Source organism: Nyctereutes procyonoides, unplaced genomic scaffold (assembly GCF_905146905.1).
Source record: "Nyctereutes procyonoides isolate TBG_1078 unplaced genomic scaffold, NYPRO_anot_genome, whole genome shotgun sequence".
Classification (NCBI taxonomy): Eukaryota; Metazoa; Chordata; class Mammalia; order Carnivora; family Canidae; genus Nyctereutes; species Nyctereutes procyonoides.
Window position 1 is genome coordinate 2,256,050 of NW_026575051.1, and position 17,785 is coordinate 2,273,834.

Here is a 17,785-nt window from a genome sequence, read left to right on the forward strand (position 1 = left end):
TCTCTCTCTGTATCATAAATAAATAAATAAATAAATAAATAAATAAATAAATAAATCTTTAAAACAAAATGAGGGGATGGAGAAACATTTAGAAACATTTACCACACAAATGCTTGTCAAAAGAAAGCCAGAATAGCCATAGTTATATTGGACAAATGAGACTTTAAAACAAAGCCTGTAACAAGACATGAAGAATATATTATGATATTATATATCATAATAAAGTAGATACTCCAATAAAAAGACATAACAATTGAAAATATTTATGCAGCCAATATGGGAGCACCTAGATAAATAAAATAATGAATAACAAACAAAGGAATTCATTGGTAATAATACAATAATAGTAGGGGACTAAAACACTTCAGTTACATCACTGGACAGATCATCTAAGCAGAAAATCAACAACGGGGGTGCTTGGGTGGCTCAGTTTCTTAATGGCTGCCTTAGGCTCTGATAGTGATCCCAGGGTCCTGGAATCGAGCCCTTATCGGGCTCCATGCTCAGCGCTAAGCAAGGAGACTGCTTCTCCCTTTCCCTCCACCGGCTGTTCCCCCTACTTGTGCTTTCTCTCTCTCTCTCTTGCTTTCTCTCTCTCTCTCTCTCTCTCTCTCTCTCTGTCAAACAAATAAAATCCTTTTTTAGAAAAAAGAAGAAAAAATCAACAAGGAAACAATGACTTTGAATGACACACTGGACCAGATGAACCTTTTTTTAAAGTTTTTATTTATTTATTCACGACAGACACACAGAGAGGCAGAGATACAGGCAGACGGAGAAGCAGGCTCCATGAAGGGAACCTGAAGTGGAACTCCATCCCGAGACTCCAGGATCATGGCCTGGGCCGAAGGCAGGTGCTGAACTGCTGAGCCACCCAGGCATCCCTGGACCAGATGAATTTAACAGATATATTTGGAACATCCATCTTAAAGTAGCAGAATGCACATTCTTTTCAAGGACAGTCTCCAGAACAGTCACATACTAGGTCACAGATCAGGCCTCAATAAGACAAAAAGACTGAGATCATACTGTACATATTTTCTGACCACAATATTATGAAACTGAAAGGCAATCCCAAGAAAGAAATTCATAGAGGTCAAACAAAATGCTACTAAACAATGAATGGGTAAGTCAGGAAATCAAAGAAGAGATAAAAAACACTTGGAAACAAATGAAAATGAAAGCACACTGGTCTCAACCTTTGGGATAGGGCAAAAGTGGACCTAAGAGGGAAGTATATAGCAATACAGGCTTACCTTAAGAAACAAGAAAAGTCTCAAATAAACAACCTAATCTAACACTGAAAGGAGCCTACAGCTACAGGAAAAAGAACAACACACAAAGCCTAAAGCAGAAGAAAGGAAATAATAAAGATTTGAGCAGAAATAAGTGATACAGAAACTAAAACAAACAAACAATAGAGCAGATCAATGACACCAGGAGCTGGATCTTTGAAAAACTTCATCAAATTGATAAATCCCTAACCAGACTTATCAATAAAGAAAAGAGAAGGGATCCAAATAAATAAAATCAACATTGAAAGAGGAAAGATCACAACCAATACCACAGAAATACAAACAATTTTAAGAGGTTATTATGAAAAACTATACGCCAACAAATTGAAAACCTGGAAGAAATGGAAGCATTCCTAGATACATAGAAACTACCAAAACTGAAATGGGAAGAAATAGAAAACTTCAAAAGGCCAATAACCAGCAGAGATACTGAATCAGTAATAAAAAAAAGTCTCCCAGCAAACAAAAGGCCAGGGCCAGATGGCTTCCCAGGAGAGTCCTACCAAACATTTAGAGAAGAGTTAATATCCACTCTTCTCACATTTTTCCAAAAAAGAAATGGGAGGAAGACTTCAAATTCATTCTGTGAGGCCGACCATTACCGTGATTCTGAAACCAGATAAAGACTCCAGTAAGAGAGAGAACTATAGTCTAACATTCCTGATAAACCTGGATGAAAATTTTTCAGTAAAAAAATTCAATAAAACACTAGCAAACCAAATCCAACAGTATATTCACCATGCTAGAGTGAGATCTATTTCTGGGCTGCAAGGCTGGTTCAATATTCACAAATCAATCATCATGATACACTACATTAATAAAAGAGAAGGGATGCCTGGGAGGCTCAGCAGTTGAGCGACTGCCTTTACCTCCGGGTGTGATCCCGGTCCAGGATCGAGTCCCACATTGGGCTCCCCGTAAGGAGTCTGCTTCTCCTTCTGCCTATGTCTCTGTCTCTCTCTGTGTGTGTGTCTCTCATGAATAAATAAGTAGAATCTTTAAAAAAAACTAAAAGAGAATATAAGAAATATATGACCTTCTCGATAGATACAGAGAAAGCATTTAATAAGTATGACATCCACACATGATAAAAAAAAAAAACCCTCACCACAGTCGGGTCAGTGAGAACATACCTCAACATAATAAAGGCCATAGACAAAAACCCCACGTTTAATATAATCTTCAATGATGTTTCTTGTCAGAAACAAGACAAGGATGTCCGCTCTCACCACTGTTGTTCAACATAGTACTAGAAGTCCTAACCTCAGCAATCAGACAACAAAAAGAAATAAAGGCATCCAATTCACCTAGGGAGAAATCAAACTTTTACTATTTGCAGATGACATGATATTCTATATAGAAAACACAAAGGACTCCAGCAAAAATAAGAAGTTTCTGCACAGCAAAGGAAACAATCCACAAAACTAAAAGGCAGCCTATGCAGTGGGAGAAGATATTTGCAAATGACATATCTGATAAGGAATTAGTATCCAAAATCCATAACGAACTTACAAACTGAACTCTCAAAACACAAATAACCCAGTTCAAAAAAGAGAAGTCATGCATAGACGTTTTTCCAAAGAAGACATCCAGATGGTGAACAGACACATGAAAAAATGCTCAATATCACTTGCCATCAGGGAAATATAAGTCAAAACCACAACGAGATACCACCTCACAAGAGTCAAAATGGCTGCAATTAACAACATAAACAAAAAATATTGGCACACTTGGGGAGAAGGGGGACCTCTCTTACATTGTTGGTGGGAATGCACACTGGTGCTGCTGCTCTGGAAAGCAGTATGGATGTTTCTCAAAAGGTTAAAAGCAGAACTACACTAGGATCTAGCAATTGCACTACTAGGTATTTACCAAGGAATACAAAATACTGATTTGAAGAGATACGTGCAGACAATAAAGAGTGATGCAAAAAGAAACAAAGAGATCCAAATAAATAATGGCAAAGGTGTAGTTAGTACAGAGACAGGCAGAGACGCAGTGAAAGAGTGAGACACAACAGAGACAGAGAGGCAAAGACAGACACAAAAAGATGTCGAGAAACCCTGTGTTGATTACAGCATTATTCACAATAGTCAAGATATAGAAGCAGCCCTAGTGTCCATTGACATGTGAAAAGATAAAGAAATGTGGCATAAATACAATGCAATATTACTCTACCATAAGAATATTCAATCTTCCACCTGCAACAACACGGATGAATCTTGAAGATATATTTATATTTATATTATATTAAGTGAAATAAGTCAGACAACGAAAGACAAATGCCATATGATTTCACTTATGTGTGGAATCAAAGAACAAAACAAATGAGCAAACACACAGAAAAACAGAAACAGACTCATAAATACAGAGAACAAACTCATGGCTGTCACAGGGCAGATGGATGGGAGGATAGGCAAAATAAGCCAAGAGGATTAAGACGTACACACTTCCAGTTATAAAAGAAATACGTCATGTACAGAAAACATCAGTATAGTCAATAATATTGTACTAAGGTGACAGCTGGTGACTGTACCTATTGTGGTAAGCACTGAGCAATGTATGGAATTGTCAAATCACTGTGCTGTACACCACATACTACCATAACATGCATGTCAACTATGCTATCACAATAAATAAATGAATAATAATAAAAATATGTAGAGAGGCACACTGAAATATATTAAAGGGACAAGGAGAGACACATAGAAAAATAGGTGCACACATGGAAATATAATGAAAAAAAGAGAGAGATGAACATCTCATCAACTGTCTGGATCTAGTAACTTCTGAAATCAACTTGACCTCAGACTTCCTTGTAACATGAACAGAGAGAGTACACCTGAGTTGGGTATCTATCATGTGACACCAAATATAGTACTTATATTGCTAGTTATACTTTTTAAAAAATAAAAATGGACCTTGATCAGTGTGACTTGCCAAGATCTATTTGAAATGTCACTGTGGCTTTCAGAGACACCGGGGGCCACTATTACCCATGCCAGGATAATCCCACTGTAAGCTTACATACACGATACTCAGCAAACCTAAAGAAAGGCCAGCACCTCCTTAGGCCATTGCACTGAACAATACTCAATATCCAGGAAGGACGTGACTATTGAATTGATTTTCCATCTCCATCTCCCCCGCCTGCTCTTCATTCGGCACCCCCAGATGCCTCCAGTCTCCCTTCAAGGAGCAATATGACCCTTTCATTCTGCACTGGTTTCCTGCCTCCACCCAGTTAAGAAGACTCAGGGTCCAGAGAACTCATAATCACATTTAATTATGATAAAATCTCTATCTTCAGGTAAATGGCTTCAATGTGCTTCTCTTGCACAATCTGTGAAGGAAGAATGGAAACAGGAAAACCCCTCGGGGCCTGAGTAGATCCTGTAGCAGGGAGCACACAGGTCAATGCAGGAAGCAGAATCACACCCAGATCCTCAAGAGTCCTCAGAGTCATGTAGGACTCTGATCTATGTGGGGGACAGTCTGTCAGGCAGCTGGGAATTCTGGGCAGGGACAGACAGACACTACAAAGGATGGAATCCCCGGTATCCTCAGGCATCAGTGCAGGAGCCCTGTAGAAAAGAGAGTGATCAGCAGAGGAGACTCTGACAGATGAGCCCTCTCCCCTCCTCTCAAGGCCACTGCAGCACCAGAGAAAGCTGAGGGCCAGGGCAGGTAGTCATCACCTCCCCCAATATTTCTGTAAAGGTGAAACCAACTAAAGAGAACATGGCACTCCAGCTGCACACAGATGTGTGGGAGGCAGTGGAGCAGCTCTTGACCTTTAAGGGGATATACAAATGTGTCAATCTTTTTAGTAAACATAATAACTCAGCATCTTTGCACCACTAGTGGCCTTTCACATGTAAATTCACACAGGCAGCAGCCACCAACACATAAGACAAAGTGGGCATCATCCTGGTGTCTAACACCCAAGATGTGGCTCTGGTTCCGAGTTTCACAGACAGATAACACCAACGTTATGGCTTGGTTCCAGGGAACAACTCTGGATCTGCCTACACAAACTGGGCAATCTTCCCCCCTAACTCTTGATCTCTGTAGCAGGGAATAGGCCATGAACTGAGACCATTGTGCCCAGGTACACTCACCTCATGCTCTTCCCCCTTTCACCTGTCCCTACAACCCCACTGAATCAGAGCAGAAACAGTACCTGCCGGTGGAGACCCCCGAGATCCTACAAAAGGAAGTGATACAGAAAAAAAAGGTCTCATTACACAAATAGCCACCTTCTCCCTCACCCCAAATGGAGGTGAGATAAGCAACTTAATTGAATTTTACTTTCTCCCCATTCATCCACTCCAAGACCTTAACTGCCCTAAGCTAAAATCCCCCAAAATCAATGACACTGTCACTAGAAGGAAGGGAAGCAGATGCTCTGACCCTCTTACAGAAAGAAACTTTCAGAAAGGAGCTAGGGAGCCAATGATGAACTATAAGGAAGCCCTAGAATATGCTCCACCTGTTACCTCTGTGGCAGGGCTCCTTTTCAACCAATAAATCAGATTCCAGAGTCTCCCCCTAGGTGGTTCCCTCTCCTTCCACCACCAGCCCAGCCTCCTTCCTTTCAGAGTCAGAAGGAAAGAGCTAATCTAGAGACAGAGCCAACCCCCCCCCCCCCCGCTCCCCCGAAGAAAAGGTCTCAGGCATAGCCCATCTCCCTCATTTCCCCAGAATGCCTTACCTTTCTGGCTCCTGTGACGGATGATAAGGCCAAGACCAAGGAAGATCAGCCCCAGCACGAAGCCGCCAATGCCACTCAGCATCTTGCTCTGGGCAGATTCAGACTGTGCCCCTGGGGAGCAGAGCCTGAGAGTCAGAGTTGTCCCCACACCCCACAGGGTCCCTTTGGGAAGCCTGAAGTCCAGTCTGAGGTACAGGAGGTGGAGGTACCCGGTGAACCTGACCACCCCTTGGAGAGGGAAGGACCCACCATTAGATCCTTGCACACAGTGGGTATGTGGGGGGAAGGAGGGAGGCTGAAACCTGCTCCTCCAGACACATCCATAACCTCAAACACCAAGGCCCCAGTCAGCAGCCAGGGCAGTAAAACCCTTCAGAGCTACAGGGCTGCGTTGTGGAGCCAAGGTATGGAGAATGATCTCTCTAGTATCTAGAAAGACCATGAGATCAAGATTCTCCTGATGCCCCTGCCATGGGACAAGAGGTACTCGAATCTCCTGTGATTTCCACCTCAGTAGTGACATCAAGGATAACAAATAGAATGGGATGGGCTAGAGGAAGCTCTGCCCTCTGTCTGTGGGGCTCATCATGACAGGAAACAAACTTCTCCTTACGCCACTGCACTGTGATGGGGCTCTGGAGGCTGGCGTGCTCCACATGGCAAGTGTAGACATCTCCTCGCTGGGGAGTCATCTCCAGCATCACAAGGATCTGGAAGGTCCAGTCCCCATTCCTAATAAGTGGAGTGGACACGACACCAGCTGTCTGCTCCTGGTCATTCCGAAACCACCGGACTTTGATCTGGCCTGGATAGAAATCTGTCACTGAGCAGACCAGCAGATTGTGGTGGTTCAGAACCTCTGTCCTGGACGGGGAGATGGTCACTGTCGGTTCCACTGAGGGGAGTAACAGACAAGAAAAGACAATGAGATGTGAGACTACACAGCAAGTCTCCCCATGGAGAAAAGTCCTCCCTTGGTACCAGCATGGAAAGATCCCTGGATTCCTAGTCTTGGATTCGGATCTCAGCTTGGCCACCTTATTAGTTTGCCTGAGTCACCCTACTTTTCAGAGTCTGAAGAAATAATAGCAATCATTCTAGGAAAGTTATTCTGTTGATATTAATCGATAAAATGAAGCATTTTTAAATTATAGATCGCTGCATTACACATGTTATTTATAACATTTATAACATTTTCAAAAATAAAAATAATAAATCTGGACTGCTTTCCCTCCATCTCTACTGACAGGTAAAGTGGCTGCTAATCCCTAACATGCAAGGTGGTTACTTGTGAAATTAAATGGCGCAATATAGACGGTGGGTGGTAAGGCACTTTTCTAGAATAGATATGTATTAATTGGCTACAATTAACTTCCAGAAAGGGTGTCTACCCCTGAAGTGGATGGTGATGCCCTGAGGAGGTGACCCAGGGGGAACAGGATATGCAGGGCTTAGGCCAAAGGAAACCTGAGACAAATCTTATTCAATAACTTAGTAGCATCGATTGACTCCAAAACTTCAGCTCTTTTTATAATGACATGTGTTGAGAATTTCTAAGAAATTAAAATTCTGCCTCACACCGCCTTTCACAAATAGTTTATATTTTTAGTTAACACTTTCTTCTTTGCATTCACAAATCCTAGGTTATTAAGTAAGATCCAAGTCACTAAGTTTACTTTAAAGCATTAAACAAAGCAGAAAACAATAGTAATAGGGTCCATTTTTAAGTCTTATTTACTCTGCTATTTTTCTTGAGCCTAAGTGGGTGTGCAGCTGAGCACACTTACTCATTAATTTCTGAAGGCTTGCACTCACACGACCTGCCCGTCGCTGTGTCACACACTAGGCAGGCAAGGATAAGGCAGGGCCTCCCCTCAGAAATGTCCAGGCCCAGTGACAGCCATTACGGAAAACAGAATTAGGATGAATAATACTTTGAACCAGAGTCAGAATTCTGCGAGTGAGGACTCTGCCTTACTTACCAGCTGTGTGCATGCAGCTCACTGAGCTTCCCACCTGCAGCCCCAGGGACAGGTCACTGCAGGAGCCCGGGGGGGGGGCTGGGGGTGCTCAGGGGCCTCTGGCTTAGGAAAGGTGGGGAGGGAGGAAGCAAGGGGTCTCAGGGCGCGACATGGGGGTGCGTGGAGTGGGGGCTTGAGCCTCGGAAGCGCTGCTCCCCCCACCCCGAACGGACCCACCCATCTCTGCTGAGAACGCAGAGGGCCGCAGAGGGCCGGGCTCAGTCCCCCAGCTCTGGCCCCTCGCGGGGGACGCGCCCTGCCTCCCTGTGCGCACGTGGGCCGGGGGTCCCCGCGAGGGGACCTGGGTGGGGAGCCCGCGGGGGCGAGGAGGGTGCGCTCACCTCGCCGCTGCAACGTGAAGAGCTCTTCCAGCCCGTAGTTGTGTCTGCACACCGTGTCCACCTCGGCCCGTACCCGGTCCAAGATCTCCTTCTGCGAGTTCCAGTACTCAGCGTCGGGCCGCCCGAGCTCCGTGACCGCCTGGAACTCCCCCACGTCGTTGTCGAAGCGCACGTACTCCTCGCGGTTATAGACGTGTTTAGTCAGAAGCCGCACCCGCTCCGTCCCGTTGGTGAAATAGCACTCGCCCTTAAACTGGTACACGAAATCCTCTGCGGGGAGACAGCCGGGGCAGTCAGGCCGCCACCGCTCAGCCCAAGCAGCGGCCACCGCCCTGGCAGGCATCTGGGGCAGGGCCGGGGCCGAGAAACCTGAAGGCCTCCCGGCTCTGATGCCTGTCAACCCGGCCCTGAGCACCCTCTCTCCCAGGCCTGCCCGCCCTCCTCGGAGAGCGTCCAGAGCTGCCTTCATCCAGGGAAGGGAGGGAGGAAAGCCCCTCTCCAAGGGCAAGCCCTGGCGCCCCTGAGCCCGGCCTGAGCCTGACAACTGAGCTAAACAGGGCAGTCAGGTGGATCCTACATCCCGACTTGGACTGGGATCAGGATACCCCATTTTCTTGTGGACTCCAGGAACCTCAGAGGCAAACAAGTGTCCCCATTAGCACAAGAGTTCAAGGGAATGTGCAGAAAGGTCCAGAATTGAGCTCGACTTCCTCCTGACAAGCATATTCTACTGGTCCCCAGCAAAAGGCCTTTCTTCCTTCTAAGGCCTGGGTTAACTCTGAGTTTCTGTCACACCCGCCCACCCACCCCCCTGCAGCGTGAGGTTTGCTCACTCCTGCAGGGCTAGAAGGAACCCACACCTTCCAAGTCCTAGAAAGAAACATTTTATTCACAGAAAGAACAGGCTTTTCAAAAAGATAAAATAGATTCCAATTAACCTGTGCCAGTGACCAGCTGGAGTAGGTCACTAAACAGAGTATTTCCTACCATAAGTATAATTTGTAAAACGGAAGTCATAAAACCTACACATAGGGGTGTTAGGAAGATCCAAGAGAACTTATAGTAAGATCCTAACCCTGTCGCTGAAACGGTTCCTGAGTATGTGCTATTTCCCTTCTTTACTTTCTCCTTCCTCCTACATTCAGTCCCCCATCATGTCAAGCCTCCGAATGCCACGCAAGTTACTATCTGACCATAAACCAGTGAGACTTGAAGTTGACTCCCTGTCTGTGGCCACCCAGTCAGCGTCACTCATACACCAAGAGTTCACGCCCACGTGCACTCCACTCAGAACCCAGTAGAACATAGAGTCCTTTGCACCAAAGACTAAGATGACAGAGACCGTTGCTGCCCTACGTTTCCCCAACATACAATCCCATAGTGCACAGCCTAGACAAAGTCTTGGGGGACCCAGAAATAAAAAATCCTACTGTGTCTTCTTTGGACAAATTGTTACTTTCAGAAATAACTCCAATGTCACCTTGTCCTGTCAGTGGTTGCAGATGCGCACTTTGTTTCCTCTACCCCATTAGGAGGATTGAGCCCACAGGATGGGGATGTCCTCATCTCACCCTTAGAGGTGGACATGAGAATGTAACAGAGCTCCCTTCCCCAAAGAGAGGAAACTGTGATAAAAGTCTATATTCTGAGATCATAGAACCTTCCACACTCCCACCAAAAGGTCCTTCAGAGCCTGTTCCCCAGAGCAGTGGCTCTGGGGAGCAGGTGTCCTGCACTTACGTGGAGAGTCTCTGCCCTCAGCCACTGGGATGCTCAGCACCACCAGGATCATCATCACAGCTGCTGTCCAGAAGCCTCGGGGGATGCACAGAGTCATCTTCCCAGACTTAACTGAGAACAAAGGGAAAAGTTGGTAGTCAACACAGCTCCTACCTGGTGGCTCTGAAGTACTCACTTCAGAGAATAAGAATCTGTGAAAGCTTCCATCCATCGTAGGATTGGAGAGTTCCTAGGGAGGGAACCAATCGGCACCGGAGCTGAAGTACCTCACCTGTCTCCGGGCAGACATTCGTTATGAAGGTTCTCAGTCCAGGGCCTGGCGCTGTGTCTTCATCAGATTGCACTAGATGAACACTTGAGGTGAAGATTTTCTCCTAGTTATAGAAGACCTAACGATTGAATGCCTTAGGGGTTTAAAAACCTGAACAGAAAATGACTCGAGAGTAGACATCTTTGTGAAATTGTGGATTATTTAGTTCTTACACCTTTGATTTTTAGTAAATAAGTGGGATCATATTTCAGGGAAGAGAAAATTATCGTCACAGAGTTGTTCACTTCTATTGCCTTAGACACTCTGAGGAGCCTTCAGTCACGCTGGGAAGAGCATAGTTCTTAGGAGGAAATGGTCTTGAATTGCAATTTTACCACGAATAGGCTTTATGAGAGCAAATTACTGAGCCTCCTTTTGCCTCAGGCGTCTCTTGGTAAAATGTGGATCACGTTGCCTGCATTGTATATCCAGATCATTATATATACGAACTTAAGAGTAATAGGACTTGTTTAATATTGCAAAGTGTTCCTCGGCTGCCACATGTTAACTGTTGGGAATACCAGGTTAATATGCGGAGCAAGAGGGCAGCCCCACTGGTTCAGCGGTTTGGCGCCGCCTTCGGCCCAGGGCAGGATCCTGGAGATCCGGGATCGAGTCCCCATCGGGTTCCCTGCCTGGAGCCTGCTTGGAGCCTGCTTCTCCCTCTGCCTGTGTCTCTGCCTCTCTCTGTCTCTATGTCTCTCATGAATAAATAAATAAAAATCTTTTTAAAAAAAGATATGCGGAGCAAGATAACAAGGGAAAAAAGTGGTGACACCCAGCCCTGTGGGCAAATGATTCTTCATCATGCAAGGATCTTTTACATTTGTGCTTTTGACTGAAAGTATTTGAAAAGTCAAGTTCACTTTTATGCAGCTTCCTCTGATATCAGCAAAGATGCAATCCATAAACATTCCCAGCATTCACACACAATCACCTTTCATTTCAAGGACAGAGAACAAAAGATGTGGAGAAGCATTTTCTGGGTCCTGAATGATGTTAATTGAAGGAGCAGATGTTAGAGTCACACACTGTGTATAGATGCGGCACTTACTGTGCCAGCCCAAAGTTATCAAACCTCGAATGGCAGAAGTATCGATATGTTTTTATAGCAAATCTATTATTTATCAGGCTCCTCTTGCCCATGACTAGCGTCAGTGCTAAATGGTTATAGAGCAATTAGAACAACGTGTGGCAAATATTAATAAACAAAACAGTAAGTATCTCCCTCCCTTCTCTCCCTCCTCCCGTCTTTTTCCTGTATTTAGGTTTTCATTCATAAGAGAGGCCATTATCTGAAAGCCGAATAGAAGGGAGTTTACCAGGTAAAAAGAAGTACAGCAAAGACACAAGAAGTTTCCACTAGTGGCACATGAAAGCAGTGAGTCATTCCAATATTCTAGATTAGGTGGGTGGTTCCAATCTCCTGAGACTTAGTCCCTGGGCTTTCACTAGCAGCGGTGTACTTAGGATCAGGGTAATGCTGGAATAAGGAGGGTTTCTATGGTGGCACAGAAGCAGAAAGAAGGAGCATCAAAATCAGAACTGGAATAGGGTTGAGGGGCAAGGAAGAATGGTTGAAAAGGGACCTGGAAGGTACATTAGTCCCTCCAACCCTCACCTCAGGTCCCTCAGAATCAATAGACAACTCTCTCTCCTCTTGTCCTAAGGGGAAATTCTCTCCACTCTATTGTGGTGCTGTGTGGTAGAGGCCATGTCAGACCTGGGGATTGCCCAGTCTCACAGGCATCTTCACCCAAGCTTTCCAACAAGCAACAAAAGTGTCAGCTTAGAATGCTTTTTCTGATTGGCTAAAACCTCATCTGAAAGGCTCTGGCTCAGGCTTCTGTCAGCTGCTTCCCCCTGAACCAGTCAACATTCTCTACATTCTCTAGAGCTCTCTGTGCTACTCATAGCTTACCCCATTACCCAGGGTAGCCATTGCCCAACTGCCCTGAGAGGAAGGCAACTCAGACACCTGATTCAGGGCCTTATCTGAGGTACCCACCCTGGGTACCACATCAGGTGGATGTGGGCACTTAGGATGAAGGCAGTGTGTATCCCATGTGGTTAGAAGATGAGATCAAGGGATCCCTGGGTGGCGCAGCGGTTTGGCGCCTGCCTTTGGCTCAGGGCGCGATCCTGGAGACCCGGGATCGAATCCCATATCGGGCTCCCGGTGCATGGAGCCTGCTTCTCCCTCTGCCTATGTCTCTGCCTCTCTCTCTCTCTCTCTCTCTCTCTCTGACTATCATAAATAAATAAATCTAAAAAAAAAAAAAAAAGAAGATGAGATCAAGAAATAGTCATGAAATAGGTCAAGGTTCCAGTAAAGAGACTCTCCCTAGGGGACATCCTCTGTTCCCTCAGGATGGAAGATAAAAGCTATGGACTCTTTCTTTGTGGACATTCAGAGAGAAATCATCTTCCCTGATCAGCATCTCTTGGAATCTATGCTTTGTCAGTGGAGTTAATTGTGAACATAATAATAACAATCACCTTGTGACCAGAAGGGTCATCTAGGATCCTAGATGCATTTAATTCAGGAATTAAAAAATAATGTAGGGATCCCTGGGTTGCTCAGCGGTTTAGCTCCTGCCTTTGGCCCAGGGCACGATCCTGGAGTCCCGGATCGAGTCCCACGTCGGGCTACTGGCAGGGAGCCTGCTTCTCCCTCTGCCTGTGTCTCTGCCTCTCTCTCTCTACGTCTATCATGAATAAGTAAATAAAATCTTTTACAAAAATAATGTATGTTCTGAAATATTCTGTGACTTCCTTAATGCTACTAGTAATATAATTAGAAATACTGCCCCACAATATTATTTCCCTTTTAATAAAAATTTATCCAGCAATTATCCCTAAGTTTTTCCAAATCTTTGTAAAGGTACTCTTTACATCAACCCTTACATCCCAGAATATGGGATGTCCCTTACATCAACCCAAAATATGAATTTTCCGTCACACATATGCAGTAGACCCCTGTTCTTAGCATAGTTATGTCTTTAAAATCACATCCTAGTAATCTGGTCAAGAAATGAAATCAGTAGCAGGTTGGCCATGGATAAATCTTCTTTCAACTCTGATTTAGTTTTCCTTATTTGTAGAAAGAATAAACACCTCACTGGAACACCATCATGAACGTAGGTATAATTTATTCAAGTCCTCTGTAAACTATGCTGAGATACATACAAAATAGTTTCTAATATAATAGTAGTGAGCTCATTGTCTTAACATCATTAACAAAGACAGAAAATTCTTCTCGTGATGTCTCATCTCTCTTCAGATGACAGAATCATTATAGTTCTGAATATATAGTTCTGAATCCCTGCCTCTTACCTCATCATAATGAAGAGAAAGGGAACAGGAAGTATAGTAGATGGGGGAGCCTGGGTGGCGCAGCGGTTTGGCGCCTGCCTTTGGCCCAGGGCGCGATCCTGGAGACCCAGGATCGAATCCCACATCGGGCTCCTGGTGCATGGAGCCTGCTTCTCCCTCTGCCTATGTCTCTGCCTCTCTCTCTCTATCTGTGTGACTATCATAAAAAAAAAAAATTTTTTAAAAACTATTATTCATGAATTAAAATTAATCCACAAATAATCATCATCTAGTCCTATATTGCCAATCCTTTCCAAGAGAAAAAAAATAACTAAGTGAACCAATGGGCACCATTTTCATAATAGTTTTTTAAGATGAAGATGAAGAGTTGATGGTGGAGAGGTAATGAGAGAGTTGAAAGCCAAGCTTTTCAGGTGTGATTCTTAGAGGAGGTGATGGCTCAGCAGATGAAGTGCTATGTTTATTTCAGGCAAAAAGGCTTACATGAGTGCAGGGGTTGGGAAGGACACTCAAAGTATATGGTTTGGTGTGAACAAAGGTGGGATTCAGTTACCCTGGTCCTTGTGAGGTTTGATGACAGCACCATTCAAAGTTGTCTTGGTTTTCCTCACAGTACGACAGGAAAAAATAGAGGGAATTGAAGCAGCGGAGTACCATTACATGCATGTCCATCCATAAAGTGACCTTGGAAGCAGCCTGGAGGACTTTTCAGAGGATCTGTACATTACCTTTTACCATCCAGAAAGGATCCAGGTTAATCTGATGAACCCAATCCACCGAAATCCAGTTTACTGAGGAACAAATTTGCCAATGGTCAGGTTGCTAAATTGGCCACATTTATCAATGTGCTCCAAACTTATTTCTTTTTTTCCTATTTCTAAAGTTTGTAGATACTCATAGTGGTGTGTTGGAAGTGCATTAGAGGTCCGTTAGGGACCTCCAAGTTTCTGGGGCCCTCTAGCTCTCCCATGATCTGGGTATTCCTGCTGTCCAAGCTCCACTCCAACTTTCTGCTGACACAATACTCCCATGAAGCTTAATAAGAAATGCATTTATATAGGCAAAATGAAAACTGGTCAATTACATTTCTGTCAGACTACTAAGCGGCTCCTTTCAAAACGAGGCAGATATCAATGTTCTAATACAAAAGCCTCTCTCTCAGTTGCAAAAAGTAGATTACATGCTATATTATGATGTGTGTTAACAATGAAGACCTGTACAGATGATAGATGGAGACAGATGGATTTTGCTTCCACATGGTTAGAATATTTCGGGAAGGATAAGCATTAAGTTCTAGCAGTACTTACCTCCTCAGAGACACATAATGGCTGTATGTTTGTTTTCTGAGAAAGAAACCTTCTACTGTGTTGTACCTTTGTAGCAACTTTTTTAAATCATGAACATGTATTAGCAATCCAAAATAAATTGAATTTATAATCAAGCCAAAAATGATGGGGAAAATTTAAATTAGAATAGAACCCTTTTAGTGGTTTCTCATGGACCAGTCTCACATGAAATGATCCTCATTTTTTTTGCCTTAGAATTATCATAAGCTGTAAGACAGGATCTTGTGAAAACGTTCAAGCTGATGATGATGCTAAATTAGCAGCTAGGGTATGTGTCTCGACTTTAGACCATACCAATCCTCCCTGTCCACCCTTCACCCCATTCTTCAAAGCAGGTTCCTTTCTCCCTGGCCTCTGTTTCTTTCTTGTTCTAAATCCAGAACACGGGCTTTCCTTTCACTGACATACTACCTTGATTTTATATTGATCACATCAATTGTGATTATTTTGAAAGCATCTGATTAAAAGACTACCTTGTTGGATGTCATGTTCAGTTCTGGGTACTCTGACGTATGCCTTGTACTGATATTACTTCAAAATTGTATATACCTATATTCTTCATACTTGTGGCAAATTATTATGTTGTAGATCAGCCTAAAAATGTTGCAAATCAAAACTTACTATAAGAAGTTGGGAAGAAAGGCTTCAGTTGGAAGTGAATACATAAAACTAGCAGCCTGGACACTTACACAAGAGGAACAAAGACTGAGTGACTTTTTTTTATCGCAAGCATGGCTCATAGAGGGGCGGAGGGTTGCATTGGCTGAAGGAAGTGGTTACTAGAACAAGGCATAACCAAAGATGGGATGTCGCTTAAAAAAACATCACTGAGGCTGTGTTTGAGTTAAATCATTAAATACTCTCCAGACAATGTGCCAGTGATGTGAGATAGCATCACTTGCCTCTGGCAGACCAAGCCACTAAGTCAGTTAGAGAAAAAAATTACTTATAAGAGAAGAAACATACAAAACTCAAAGGTTTGACTTGCCATCTTCTACCTGTATATTGCATTAAGTATTGCCTTACCTCTGAGGTCATTTTTTCCCTCTTTGTTCATTGAGCCCTTCTTTATCACATTGGTGGATTTCCCTAAAATATCTTCTCTTCATTGGTTATTAGTTCACACTTTGAAATGAGGCACGGAAGTGTGGCTTAAGAGACTGTAGCAGTAAGAGGCTTATGAAAGATGCGCTTTGGGCTTACTTGGCTGACAATTCACTGACAATATCATAATATGGAATTTCTCTCTTGAGGTGACTCATATCCAAAAAGCAAATTTCTGGTGTCTCAGTTGTGGGGGGCAGAACAAGTGTATGGTAAATAAATGGCTGCCCATGTTCCATTGTAGGGGAAGGCCAGGGGTTCAATAAAGATGCTAACGGTACTTTCAATTAATTCCCACCAGTGTACACAATTTAAAGGACTAAATAAATGAATCATAGCACGATTATATATATAGACTTTCAAAACAATGTTTTAGAAGGACATTTAGTGACAGAATTGTTTATCATATGTTAAATTTAAAAGTAGTTACAAATTAGCCTATTCGATATGATCTTAGGCCTCTAAACATGTTTCTATTTATATCTCTATTTATTATCTTCAAAGCCTAGAAGGAAAAAAATGTCACTCAAGGACCTAGAATACAGTAAAGATAATCTCATTTTCTCTTCTCCTGCTTCAAATATTGACTGACAAATCTATTCTGCTTGGCTTTAAAAACAGATCAGTAAAAAAAAAAAAAAAGATCAGTTAGGGATTCCTGGGTGGCTCATCAGTTGAGCACCTGCCTTCAGTCCAGGGCATGATCCTGGAGTCCTGGGATCGAGTCCCACATTGGGGTGCCTGTATGAGGCCTGCTTCGCCCTCTGCTTGTGTCTGTGCCTCTCTCTCTGTGTGTCTTTCATGAATAAATAAATAAAACTTCAAAAAATAAATAAAAAATAAATAAAGACACAAAAGTTAAATGAGATCTGCATGTGGAGCTATTAGTTAAAATAATAGGCTGAATCTTAAAGTTAAATAAACAACTATTCTGTACCTTTGTTCATCTCCACCAAGCTTGTGGTACCACCTATCGTCAGGGCAACACAACTACAGCTCTCAGTTTTATTTGACCTGCTAAACACACTTAATATTCTATTTATTTATTTATTTAATTAATTAATTTACTTTTCTTGTGATTCCAGTGTAGTTAACATACTGTGTTATACTACTTGAAGGCCCACAATGTAGTGATTCTATACATTACTCAGTGCTCATCACAATAATTGTACTCTTAATCCCCTTACCTATTTCACCCATTCTCCACTCACCTGCCTTCTGGCAACCACCAGTTTGTTCTTCATAGTCAAGAGTCTGTTTTTAATGTTTGTCCTTTGTTTTCTTTCCTTGTTTTGTTTCTTAAATTCCACATATGAGGGAAATCATATGATATTTGTCTTTCTGTTTGACAAAATGGTTTCAAAATGATTAAAGATCTCAGTGTGAGAAGGGGATGAGGCAACTGGGTGATGGACACTAAGGAGGGCACTTGATGGCATGAGCACTGGGTGTTATGCTATATGTTGGCAAATCGAATTTAAATAAAATATAAAAAAAGTAAAGATCTAAGTGTGAAAAATGAAACCACAAAGTTCCTAGAAAAAAACATAGGCAGTAAGCTCTTTGACATCAGTCATA

The 17,785-nt window shown here is 43.2% G+C and overlaps 1 protein-coding gene across 1 annotated transcript; it reads right to left on the reverse strand.

Moving 5' to 3' along the window:
- Positions 1-4,555: 4,555 nt before the first annotated feature.
- LOC129513027 (HLA class II histocompatibility antigen, DQ beta 1 chain-like) lies at positions 4,556-10,280 on the reverse strand. Its single transcript, XM_055330686.1, has 6 exons — positions 10,112-10,280; positions 8,372-8,641; positions 6,623-6,904; positions 6,010-6,120; positions 5,479-5,502; positions 4,556-4,879 (listed from the first exon to the last, which is right to left on the reverse strand). The coding sequence occupies exons 1-6, from the start codon at positions 10,206-10,208 to the stop codon at positions 4,866-4,868; spliced, it is 798 nt and encodes a 265-aa protein (XP_055186661.1). The 5' UTR covers positions 10,209-10,280; the 3' UTR covers positions 4,556-4,865.
- Between the last annotated feature and the right edge of the window lie 7,505 nt (positions 10,281-17,785).

Bases quoted from the DNA above. Each gene is read 5' to 3' on its own strand.
- LOC129513027 (XM_055330686.1), bottom strand. From the start codon at position 10,208: ATGACTCTGTGCATCCCCCGAGGCTTCTGGACAGCAGCTGTGATGATG. The intron at 6,905-8,371 runs GTGAGCGCACCC...TACTCCCCTCAG, and splicing joins CTTCACGTTGCAGCGGCGAG to TGGAACCGACAGTGACCATC. The intron at 5,503-6,009 runs GTAAGGCATTCT...TTCCTTTTGTAG, and splicing joins CCGTCACAGGAGCCAGAAAG to GATCTCGGGGGTCTCCACCG.